The sequence below is a fragment of the Elaeis guineensis genome, chromosome 5 (genome assembly GCF_000442705.2).
Source record: "Elaeis guineensis isolate ETL-2024a chromosome 5, EG11, whole genome shotgun sequence".
Classification (NCBI taxonomy): Eukaryota; Viridiplantae; Streptophyta; class Magnoliopsida; order Arecales; family Arecaceae; genus Elaeis; species Elaeis guineensis.
In genome coordinates, this window is record NC_025997.2 from 505,920 (window position 1) to 517,301 (window position 11,382).

An 11,382-nucleotide genomic window follows, 5' to 3' on the forward strand; every position below is an offset into this window, starting at 1 on the left:
ATTCAAAGGAGGCTCACCTCACTATCCACTCCAGTATTCCGGTGCCATACGGATTTCTCGCACCAACACTGTTAATGATCTCGTGACACTTCACCCCTATGTTCTTTAAAAATTCTTAATTAATAAGATGAAGTTTCGATTGAGGGTGAAGCAAGGTCCATGGAGAACATAGTGCACTCCTCCACAATACCCCTACCATTTACACCATGACCTACCCACCTTCTTCCTCATGGCTACCCACTGTCACCATCAAGTCTCTCCTTGTGCCCCTCTCTCCTCTCTTCAAAGCTATTTTCATTACCCGTCATTGTACCTAAGGCCATGCCCATCCTCATCTCTTCTTCTCCCATTCTACCATAGAAAAGAAATGCTGGTGGTCGATGCTAGAGATAAGAATCCAGAGTGAGGCTTGAAGAGGATGAAACAAAGGAGGCTGAAGTCAGTGGTGATTGCCATGGGGATGCCAATGGGGAAATCGAAGGCCTCCATCCTACTCTCAAGGATGCTGGATGAGGAGTTAGAATCGAAGGTAGTGGCAAGGTTGAGGTGGAGCTTGGTCCGGATGGGAAGAGAAGGGGAGGCCAAAGAATTATATCCTAGACCTAATTTACTAGCTTAGCTGTAGACTAGATCTATATGAGTATGCCATAAGGAGCTATAATACTTTTTCAAAAAAAAAAAAAAAAAGACTCTCATACTAGATTAGGAGTGGCAATTGGATCGGATGTAGATCGGATCCAAAAATCATCAATCCAAATCCGATCTATTTATTAAATAGATCAAAAATTTAAATTTGAATCTAATCTATTTATTAAATAGATAACCTGATTTGATCCACTTAATCTGTTTATTAAATGGGTCAAGTTAGATTTAACAGGTTAAACAGCTTAAATAGACTTTTAATGGCCTAAATGGATAAACAAGTTAAATAGATTGGATTAAAAAGATCAAAAAGATAGTAAGTATGTTTTAAATAGATTAAACAAGTCTTAAATGGGTTAAATGAATTAAATAACTTAAATAGATTATTTAACTCAATCTGATCCAAATATTAAATAGATTAAATGGGTCAGATATATAAAACTTAAATCCACCTAAATATTAAACAGATTAAACGGATTGATCTATTTATGACCTAAATATATTTAGCCTAAATTAAAATCTATTTATGGTAGATCGAATATGGATCAGATTGATGGGTCAAATCATATTTTACCAGTCTTAGACCAGATCCATGACGATAGTGAGAAGGATGCCCTCAGTGCCGAAGTAAAGGACCTCTATAGCATTGCAATCGAGGTGGCCATGGTGGAGGGTGGCATGTTGGGTTGGAGTTGAGGATGCAGGCACCATTCATCTTGAGGGCAAAATCTTTCTTGTGGTGGTAGATCCATCATTGCTGCTTGATTAAGAATGGATTTAGCATCCAGACGATGATGATTCCTCCATGGATTTTGAATTCTCCCCATCATTGCCTTAGTTTCAATCAAGACTTATGGTTAGGGTTCTTAGAATCAGAGTAGGGGAGATGGGGGGAGGACAAGGGCATTTTCAAGAAGGTGAGGGCACAGCAGCATGTTTTGGTCTCTTTGATTTTTTTTTCTTCTCTTTTGTAGCTTCTCATGGTGAGCTACTATAGGCCCCATCTACAGCTAAGTTGGTAGACTAGGCCTGGGTATAATTTCTTCATGCACATGATCTCTCTAACCTTATAATCACCATCATCATCATCGATTTGTTGTGGAAGTCTTTATTTTTTCAAAAATATCGAAGGTCCTTATAGCAGGCTCCTATGGGCTTGATCTATAGTTGAGCTAGTAGACCATATCAAGGAAATAATTTTTTATATACATGGGACAAGAATTTTGGAGAAAGTATACCCTACATTGGTGAATTAACTCAATGGTATAACTAAGCTGACACACCGGACCAAATTTCAATATGTTGGCAAGGAAAAAATAAATCATCGATAGAATGAGAGAAAGGAACCAATTGCAATTTTCACCTTTCCTTCTCCTCTCTCTCTCGCCCCCCTCCCCTCCCCTCCTCCAATCTGATGGAAAGAGTACCACTATGGCTGTGGCTATCAGTGGCTTGGCCTAGATGAGCTCGGACATGCACATAGGGGAGCTTCTCTTTGGCAGCGTTCTCCTTAGCGCAACGGCACCATTTATGCTCCCCTCCATGCTTTTGATCTTCTTCGTGGGTCCTTTCACTTACAAAATTCTAGAAATAAAAACATTTCACCCTCGAATCTCAATTACTCGAAATGAAAATCGTTGAACTCTTTGTTACCTTATTATCCTCCTCCGCCTCTTTCCTCTTCACCGATCATTGTGGCCACTCACCAGAGATTGGGTAGATCGATTGGGAGTTGGAGTCCATATACTCTATCTTGGGAAAAAATATTCATTGCAATAGTGATACCACGTCATATATATCACAAACCAATAAGAATCCCTATATTTCATTGATTCTAGTGTATTTTATTGATTCCCATGAATGATATCCACACTAACCCCTTATATTTCACTGATTCACAACTTCTAATTTACTTGTTGCAAATATGGCATGGTATCACCATTGCAATGAATATTTTCTCCTACTTTGGGATGAAGGCTATTTGTGATGAGTAGTCAGCAGAGTATGATGGGACGAAGACCACCTTCGGTCGGTCCTTGACATCGAAGATAGAGCCTTATTGTCCACTCTATGCGGACGATGTTGGAAAGACTATTTACCTTTGCTTTTGAAACTTAGGTATTGCATAAAGTGAAGGTTGTGGAGCATCTGAAAGAAAGGATCAAGGCTTTGGGGTTCTATAATCAGAATCACTACATCTTTCCATCGAAGGCCACAATGGTAATGGTGACCATCGAAGAATCCTCCTCCCCCAACAATCGTAAGCTAAACTATTATCACAGTCGGCATCATCATCGCCACCATGGTGTGCTATAATGCCTCCACATCCTCAATTTGTTAGTCGAAGAGTAGCATCGACCTAAATGTCAAGTTGGAAAGCTCATTTGGGTGGCTCAAGATCTTTCGGCAGTTGGATATCCATTCACCCAAAAAAAAAATTGATTCCCTCTTTTTATTTTATTTTATTTAAATTTCGATCAATGATTGGAGGTGAGAGGGAGGGTGAAAACCGTATGATTCATTCCTTAGCCATCTTTCCATTAGCGATTTAGTTCTTATGGAAATTTAGTAGTACCGATCCAAAAATGATACGTTGGGTCTGAAGCAACCAATAACTTTTTTATGCAGTAAAAAATAATTGACACGTGTATGGCTGAGCTGGTAAAACCGGGCTTAGGGCATTATTTCCTAGGATTTTGTTATTTTCCCTTTCCATTATCACACGGACTGGAGGATGCCGGTGGTCACACTCACTCGTCATCCTGTTGCGCTACAGCTGTCAATTTCGGTCATTTGAAAATTAATTGCACCCACAATAATTTCCCGCCTGCGGGGACACGTCACTCATCCTCTCCCGTCCGTCGTGATGCGGGGCCCACTCCTTCCTTGGATCGGTCCCGTCGCGGGTCCTTTCCGGAGCGCTATGCAAAGATATATATATTACTATTATTATTATTATCAGCAACGACATACCATGCAGATGGGCCCCGGAGCCACCTTCTTTCTTCTTCCACTCTATTCTATTCTATATTAAAAGTAATTTATCGGCAGTGCAGTACTACAGTGAGGGATCATACAACGACAACCCCACCCCACCACTAACCTTTCTCTCTCTGAGGACCCCATCCCAATGTCAGTGGAAAGAAGGGAAAGAGCCACTAAATTTAGGGCTGATGTATATTTTTTTTTCAATTATTATTTTCCAAGAAGAGGACCTGCTGCCGCACTCGATTGGATTCAGCGTCCGCTCCCCTCCTCCGAGAAGGGCTGTTTGCGCCGGCTCTTGATTTGGTGCAGCCCCCTTGTCGATATAGTTAGCAGCCCTGGTCTCTCTTCCCCCCGTTAATGGCTCTTTCTTCGTAGCTGCTGCGCGATCTTGTCTTGATTCTGGGATCTACCGCCGGTGGAGCGAGCCGTCGTCGTCTCGGAGAGATGGAGCGGCAGAGCTTGAATCGGGTGATGAGCTTGGGGATATCGGACTTGGCGCTGGAGTGCGTGATGGGGTACATCGACGACCCCCGCGACCGGGAGGCTGTCTCCCTGGTGTGCAGGAAGTGGTACCGCATCGACGCCATCACCCGGAAGCACATCACCATCGCCATATGCTACTCCGCCAGCCCCGACCGGCTCCGGCGGCGCTTCCCCCGCCTCGAGTCCCTCAAGCTCAAGGGCAAGCCCCGGGCGGCCATGTTCAACCTCATACCCGAGGACTGGGGCGGCTACGCCGGCCCCTGGGTCTGCGAGATCGCCGACGCCTTCAACTGCCTCAAGGCCGTCCACTTCCGCCGGATGATCGTCCAAGACGCCGATATCGGTGTCCTCGTCAAGGCTAGGGGCCACATGCTCCAGGCGCTCAAGCTCGACAAGTGCTCGGGGTTCTCCACCGATGGCCTCTTGCTTGTGGCCCGCTCTTGCAGGTCCTCCTCCATCCACCTGATCAGTTTCTACCTCAGAGTTGTCGTTCTCTTTTCCCCGCAAGCGTTCTCCTCTCTCTCTCTCTCTCTCTCTCTCACACACACACACACCCCCCAATACTAATATATGTGTTTCGCTTGAGTCGATCGGATATTGTTTTATACCTATCACCGTTTTGTCTAGTGCTGGTATCTTGATTTTACTCATCGCTTGCCTCCGTATGTTCTCTACTGAATTATGTACATGATGCTCGAGCATGTCTATAGTCTCTTTTTATTTCCACTTGTGTTTTTGCTTCCTGCTGCCAAAATATTTTCTCAACTTTGTGACGGAAGGCTGAATGTGTACTCGCCTGATTTTTATAGGATTCTGCCAGTTCGAATTGGGGATCATAAGATTGGGTTTACGAGATCTTAGATTGATACTTTTCTATTAAGGTTTTGTTCTTGAGGTCACCAGGGGTTCCGGAGCTTATTATTGTAGTTCATAATTCTGGGCTAATAATGTTCGGTGTTCTTTTCTGGCCCCTTTCGATAAATTAATCTATATCTTCATAGTCTATTATAATCTTATTTATTCTCCGAATTTACGGCATTTTGCTTTTGTCTGAAATAAATATCACTTTCTAACGAGAAAATCTATTATCGGAAAAGCAGCCTACGAATATAACTGGTAAATCTCACTTAATTGTGTTTGATCTCTAAGCTGGTATTTTCTAGCAAGGTTTTATATTCTGGTGGGATGGAAGGCGTCCCTGCCATCCTGTTCTTGTGAGAAAACGGACCAGGAAAGGCTCGAGACTTCGAAGCCCATCCATGCAGGGAGAGAAGAAGAAAGAGGAAAGAAGAAAAGGAAGGAAAAGATGAAGAAAAGAAAAAAAAAATGAAAGGAAAGAAGAAAAAAAAAGAAAAAAAAGGAAAGGAGAAAAAAAGGAAGAAAAAAGAAAATAAAGAAAGGAAGGTAGAGGAAAAAAAAGAAAAGAAGGAAGAAAGAAAAAAGAAAAGAAAGAAAGAAAAGAAGGAAAGAAGGAAAGAAGAAGAAGAGGAAAAAGATGGAGGATATCGACTGGAGGCATGATCCGAACTGCTGTCTGGACAGAATGGGACATCGGGGTGACCTGTTCCATGGAGAAATTAGGACATCTTTGTTCCACAAAATTTAAAATCTTGTTTTCTAGTATTCTGAAGAATTATGATAATTTCTATATTACCTTTTTATTATTTAATATACTTGTCAACATGTACCAAACATGTTTTTGGACACCTAAAATCATGATAATTGATGTGTTTTTGACATTGATTCAGATGCTTGTATTTCACATGCTTAGTGCTGTACTCCAATCCTAGGATTGTTATTAATTTTGCCGGGTGTGAGAATGGTGTCATATTTCTTTGCCTGTTATATTTGTTTCCAGAGCATATTCAAGCAGGTTAGATAAATATCTTCATTTTTGAATTCCACAATGTCTTTATCAGCAAATTTCTTCTTCTGTTGTAATGGATGCAGCTTTTTTATTTTTAGTTTTATTTTATTTGTTGGTAGCCATGACAGGACAGTCACAAGTTTATGCATCGTGAAGGGAAATCCTTGTTACGTGTATGAGTCATTCATGATTACAGATTATGTTCAGAGTTAGTAGACTACCTTAGCCTAGGTAGTCATGATTACAGATACCTATAGTCAAACAGTTTTTATGTGCTTCAAGTTGAAGAGTAGTTTCTTCAGAGAGAGAGAGAGAGAGAGAGAACAATTAAGAGTTGTAAGGTAACATCGTGTGAGAGTTTGAGATATTCACAAAATGTTTGCTGCTTTGCTATTGAGCTCACCATGGACTATAGAGCAGAGCTGAAGCTGAAGTGGCATAGTTTATATTTCTGGGCCAGTGTTGCTGCCTTCGGTCTTTGTTGCTAATCTATATTCTTCTGTCCTTTGCAGGATATTAATTGATGTGCTTTTGACCTTTCTTTTTTTTTTTTCTGTGAGAACGGAATTTATAGCATTTGTTTAATATGAATATGATACCATATGGATGGTGAAGGCAGCCTATAGAGATGTCTAATCTGTTTTATAATAATTTCTGATATCTAAATTTAAAACTTATGTTGTTCTAAAGACCGACTGGTTTTGGTAGTTTGATCCGGAGTCCTGACTGATCTGAGCCGAGGGGGATACTGGTGATGGATTGTGGCTAATTAACATTTTCTTGGCCATGTAGCTTGTAGTAGAGGCTGGAGCTGTCCAGATTCTCTAGATATATCATAAATCAATAGTAGTGCTATGGTGGCTTTTGATGCTGTTCGTGTTGTACGTAGCTTTGTTATCCAATTTCTCTCGTTGTGTATTATGGAATTTTTAATGCGCTGCTGGAGACAACTTCATGATGGGATAACAATCAATGTGCCAAATTGATGAAGGAACTGGTTATTTGATCCAAATTGCTAAGAGTTATAGAGCTAGTAAATCTGAAAATGACCAAGTTGACTCTGCTTAGGTTGTAGGCATGCCAACCTAACTCCCTATTTTTCTACCTCGAAGCTACCATGTAAAGGATGTCCTCTTTTATTCCCAATAGTTTTAAATTTCATATCATCATTTAGTTTCAGAAGATCTCCAGTCACATCTTAGTTTTTCCGAATGCTTTTGCATGCCTTGTGGACATCTTTCTTATATTCATAACTTGCACAGGATCTCTTCATGTTTCTCCAAGGAAAATGAAAATACTTGCATGAAGCTATTGAAAAACTCTTGAGGAGCTTTGACTTATGGCATATTGAGGTTATTTTAGATAATAACATCTTGTTCTGTTAAATCAATGGCAATTTACAGTTTACAGGCTGTCACAATGCTGAAGATTTTGAAAAATGTTATTAGCCTTGTCCCTTTTGGGGAGATTAATGTTTTCTCTTGTGTTTGCCTATTTCTTGGCATCCTGTGCTGATCCAAGAGATGCTAGTTGATGCATCCAGCTGCAGGGGGTGGGAGCGGGGGTTGGTTTGGTGATGGAGGATATGACATATGAAATGTGGCCTTGAATCATGATAAATAATATAGGATGTCATTGGTATAGATTTTTTTCCCCTGCAGGTTTATACAGGCGTGAGTTACTGTTGTTCCCTCTCTAACTGTGTGCTCGTACTAATTTCACTCGGTGCGAGGCATGTTGCTTGGCCTGTTAAAATAGTTATTTCCTGGAGCATTCTAACAGCATATTTAACAAAGGGCTCCATTCTTAGAAATCTGCAAGATTTTTCTGTACCATTTATAGCAAATTATTGACTCTTCTTTAATTCAGTAGCTCTGTCATGCATAAACAACATTTTTTTTTTTTGGCCCAGTCATGATTTTTCAGTTAGATGCGTAATGCAAAAGGCATTTAAGCCTTTAACATGCAGTGTCAGGAAAAAACTGTGGTGGGATGGTGAGTTGCATATTTCATACTTGGTCAGATGGAACATATTTCAGTTAAGGCCTGATAGGTTATGCTATTTGCAACATTAACAAGAATAGACATGAAAAAGAGGGCCTTATCAGGATTATCTTTCAAATTTCATCCTAAATTGACAAATCTTTTTTGGGTAGTTACAAAATAAAATTATTTTTTTTCAGATCTTATATATCTTGGAAAGTATTGTCCAATTGCAAAAACAGCATCAAATGCCTGTCACTTATCATTAACAGAAAGACAATAAAGAAGATATAATAATTGATTCTCGAACTTTAACACAGTGGCTTCCCCAAACCCTTTAACCACAACTGGAATTATCTTCCTCCTCCTCCATCTAGAACCTCCCTTTAGCTTTCAGCTCATTCGGAGACTGGTGTTTAAGGATCCTTAAACACATTGCCCGAAAGCAAAGGAGGACCAACTAGGGTGTTATGCTAAGAAAGAATGCCAAAGGAAACCTGATAGGGAGTCTGAGAAAGGATTTCTAAAACTTATTAGCATTGAAACAGGTGGCAATAAAAAGAAAAGGACTTAAAAAGCCACACAAATAGATTTCAAGTTTTATTGGTTTTAATTATGTTTACATAAACAGTTTATTGACTGGTTAGTAAAAGCAGCACAAAACTAATGAACATCCCAAACCATGATTTTCATCGGTAACTGTGATTTTTCACTTACCTTTTTGAATATATTTTGGATGTTAGCCATTGTAAAACCATGATTTTCATTAGTATCTGAGATTCACGAAGGATATCTTTGGGAATGTATCCTTAATTAACATGCAGGTGATCTGATCATTGCATGGTGCTTTTGCTTGTTAATCTGTGTTGTGTAAAGTGCTTTGTGGTATTATGTCTCTGGAAGATGTTTGATGATTGTCCAATGCTTGTTCTGCCATTATTAATACCCTAACTGACTTATGTTTCATGATATCTATCTGCAGATGCCTTAGAACTTTATTTTTGGAAGAAAGCTCTGTTACCGAGAATGATGGTGAATGGCTTCATGAGCTTGCTGTCAATAATTCTGTTCTTGAGACTTTGAATTTCTATATGACAGAACTTAGAATCTCGCCACAAGAACTCGAGCTACTAGCCAGGAACTGCCGGTCTTTGATTTCCTTGAAGATCAGTGAGTGTGATGTTTCTGATCTAGTTGGCTTTTTCCGCACAGCAACAGCACTTGAAGAGTTCGGTGGGGGCTCATTTAATGATCAAGCAGGAGAAATCAACAGGTATGAGAGGGTTTGCTTTCCTCCCAGGCTATGCTGCTTGGGTCTCAGTTATATGGGGATGAATGAAATGCACATAATATTTCCATTTGCTGCTTCATTAAAGAAGCTAGACCTGCAGTATACTTTCCTCAGCACTGAAGATCATTGTCAGCTGATTCAACGGTGCCCCAATCTAGAAATTCTTGAGGTAACATATGTACCAACTTTCTTTGTCATTTCATTCCACCAATTTTAGGTCTTCTTTCAGTTAGACTGCATGTCACTTGATTGTTCTTCTAATTTGCTGAATAGGTGAGAAATGTTATTGGAGACCGAGGATTAGAAGTTGTTGCTCAGACATGTAAGAAACTTCGAAGGCTCAGAATAGAGCGAGGGGATGATGAACAAGGCCCAGAGGATGAACAGGGTAGAGTTTCACAGATAGGGCTGTCGAGTCTAGCTCGGGGCTGTCCTGAACTGGAATATATCGCAGTATATGTATCTGATATCACTAATGCAGCTCTGGAATCTGTTGGCACTTTCAGCAAAAACCTCTGTGATTTTCGTCTCGTCTTGCTTGATAGAGAAGAGATGATAACAGAGTTACCCCTCGACAATGGGGTTCATGCTTTGTTGAGAGGTTGCACCAAGCTTAGAAGGTTTGCTTTTTATCTGAGACCTGGAGGTCTTTCAGATGTGGGACTTGGTTATATTGGTGAGAACAGTAATAATATCCGGTGGATGCTTCTGGGTAATGTTGGTGAATCTGATCTTGGACTTCTGCAATTGGCAAGAGGTTGCCCAAGCCTACAGAAGCTAGAGTTGAGGAGCTGTTGCTTTAGTGAGCGTGCTTTGGCCCTTGCAGTAATGCAACTTCCTTCATTGAGATACTTATGGGTGCAGGGATACAAGGCATCACCAACTGGCAAGGACCTTTTGGCCATGGCCCGCCCCTTCTGGAACATAGAATTCATCCCTCCTAGACAAGATATTGGTGATCATGAATTTGAAGATAGACGGGGTGGTGTAGAGAGTCAGGCTCAGATACTTGCATACTACTCCCTTGCTGGAAGGAGGACAGATTGCCCAGAAACTGTGATTCCTTTGTATCCACCAGCATGAGTGTACAGATGTAGGCCTTTGCACTCTTTTGTTTTGTTTTGTGTTTTTTTTTCCTTTTTTGTCTTGTTCTTTTTTCTATTTCCTTTTCGCTGCACTACTTTTTCTAATGTAGGTGCCAAAATATCTGGGTGATGACCATGTCTATATATCTTGTTTGCATCATTTCAAAAATATGAGCAGTGAGTTCTGTATAATCTGTCAACCACTCTGTAATCAAAGCACTTTATTGACAGCCACAGTGCTGGCTTGGGCATATGCTCTGAACTTTTTATGTAAAGTGTTAATTTTGTTGTTGTAGCTTCTGGGATTTATGTGTAGAACATTTGATCACTGGCTAGAGTAGAACATATTTAATCTTATCTGGTGCAACTTCTGTTGCTAAGTAGCCTTTCCAGGAATCTTTAAATTGCAGGGAGATTCGTTTAGCAAACTTGCATATTTACCTTTATATATTCCATCTCCTGTGTCTGTTATTATGGGTTTCTTTGTTTTGGTTTGGAATCAGATACGAGTAGGATTCAAGAATTGCATGGGACCGTTCCCACGGCATCGATCTGGCACCTTGAGGCCAAACTGGTTTTTGTTCCAAGCATTATGATTTGAAGATCCTAGGAAGTTCAGAACAAAACCACCTGTTCTATTCTCAACAGACCGTTTGTTGATTTCCTATATTTTGCTGCCTTTGAAACTCTTCGACAGATTTTTATCAACAAAAAAAAGAACTGTCTGGAAATATAGTTTTTAATCAGAATTTGACCAGCAACTGGCACTTCAACATAAACCGCAGACCAAAATCTTTGTTAGTAGTGCGTTATCACAAAAAGCTGTATTTTTTATGTCAGAAATGAAGCATTATCCACAAACCGATTAAGAGGAGAGATTTATAATCCAAATGGAATACATCAAAAATCCAAAAAGAAAGGAAGTAAATATTGTTGACAACGGCATTATCACCACCGTCACCAAAAGCTGGCATTGTTAAATTTTATTCCACAAATGTTTCATGCTTAAGATATATACGGTTCCAAAATGACTTGTGGAAATC

At 40.2% G+C, this 11,382-nt stretch overlaps 1 protein-coding gene across 2 annotated transcripts; it reads left to right on the plus strand.

The window, feature by feature from the left end:
* Positions 1 to 3,710: 3,710 nt before the first annotated feature.
* Positions 3,711 to 10,634, plus strand: LOC105035319 (coronatine-insensitive protein homolog 1a). Of its 2 annotated transcripts, none has more exons than XM_073257051.1 (4): positions 3,711 to 3,955; positions 4,006 to 4,559; positions 8,946 to 9,423; positions 9,528 to 10,634. In XM_073257051.1, the coding sequence occupies exons 1-4, from the start codon at positions 3,773 to 3,775 to the stop codon at positions 10,335 to 10,337; spliced, it is 2,025 nt and encodes a 674-aa protein (XP_073113152.1). In that variant the 5' UTR covers positions 3,711 to 3,772; the 3' UTR covers positions 10,338 to 10,634. The 2 variants fall into 2 exon arrangements, with proteins under 2 accessions (XP_073113152.1, XP_073113153.1); XM_073257052.1 differs by having other exon boundaries at positions 3,916 to 3,933.
* Positions 10,635 to 11,382: the final 748 nt, after the last annotated feature.

What these genes read in the sequence shown, in the direction of transcription:
- LOC105035319 (XM_073257051.1), top strand. Translation starts at nt 3,773, where the DNA reads ATGTCAGTGGAAAGAAGGGAAAGAGCCACTAAATTTAGGGCTGATGTA. An exon ending in GCAGCCCCCTTGTCGATATA is followed by an intron (nt 3,956 to 4,005) that starts GTTAGCAGCCCT and finishes CTTTCTTCGTAG; the next exon opens with CTGCTGCGCGATCTTGTCTT. An exon ending in CTTGTGGCCCGCTCTTGCAG is followed by an intron (nt 4,560 to 8,945) that starts GTCCTCCTCCAT and finishes ATCTATCTGCAG; the next exon opens with ATGCCTTAGAACTTTATTTT.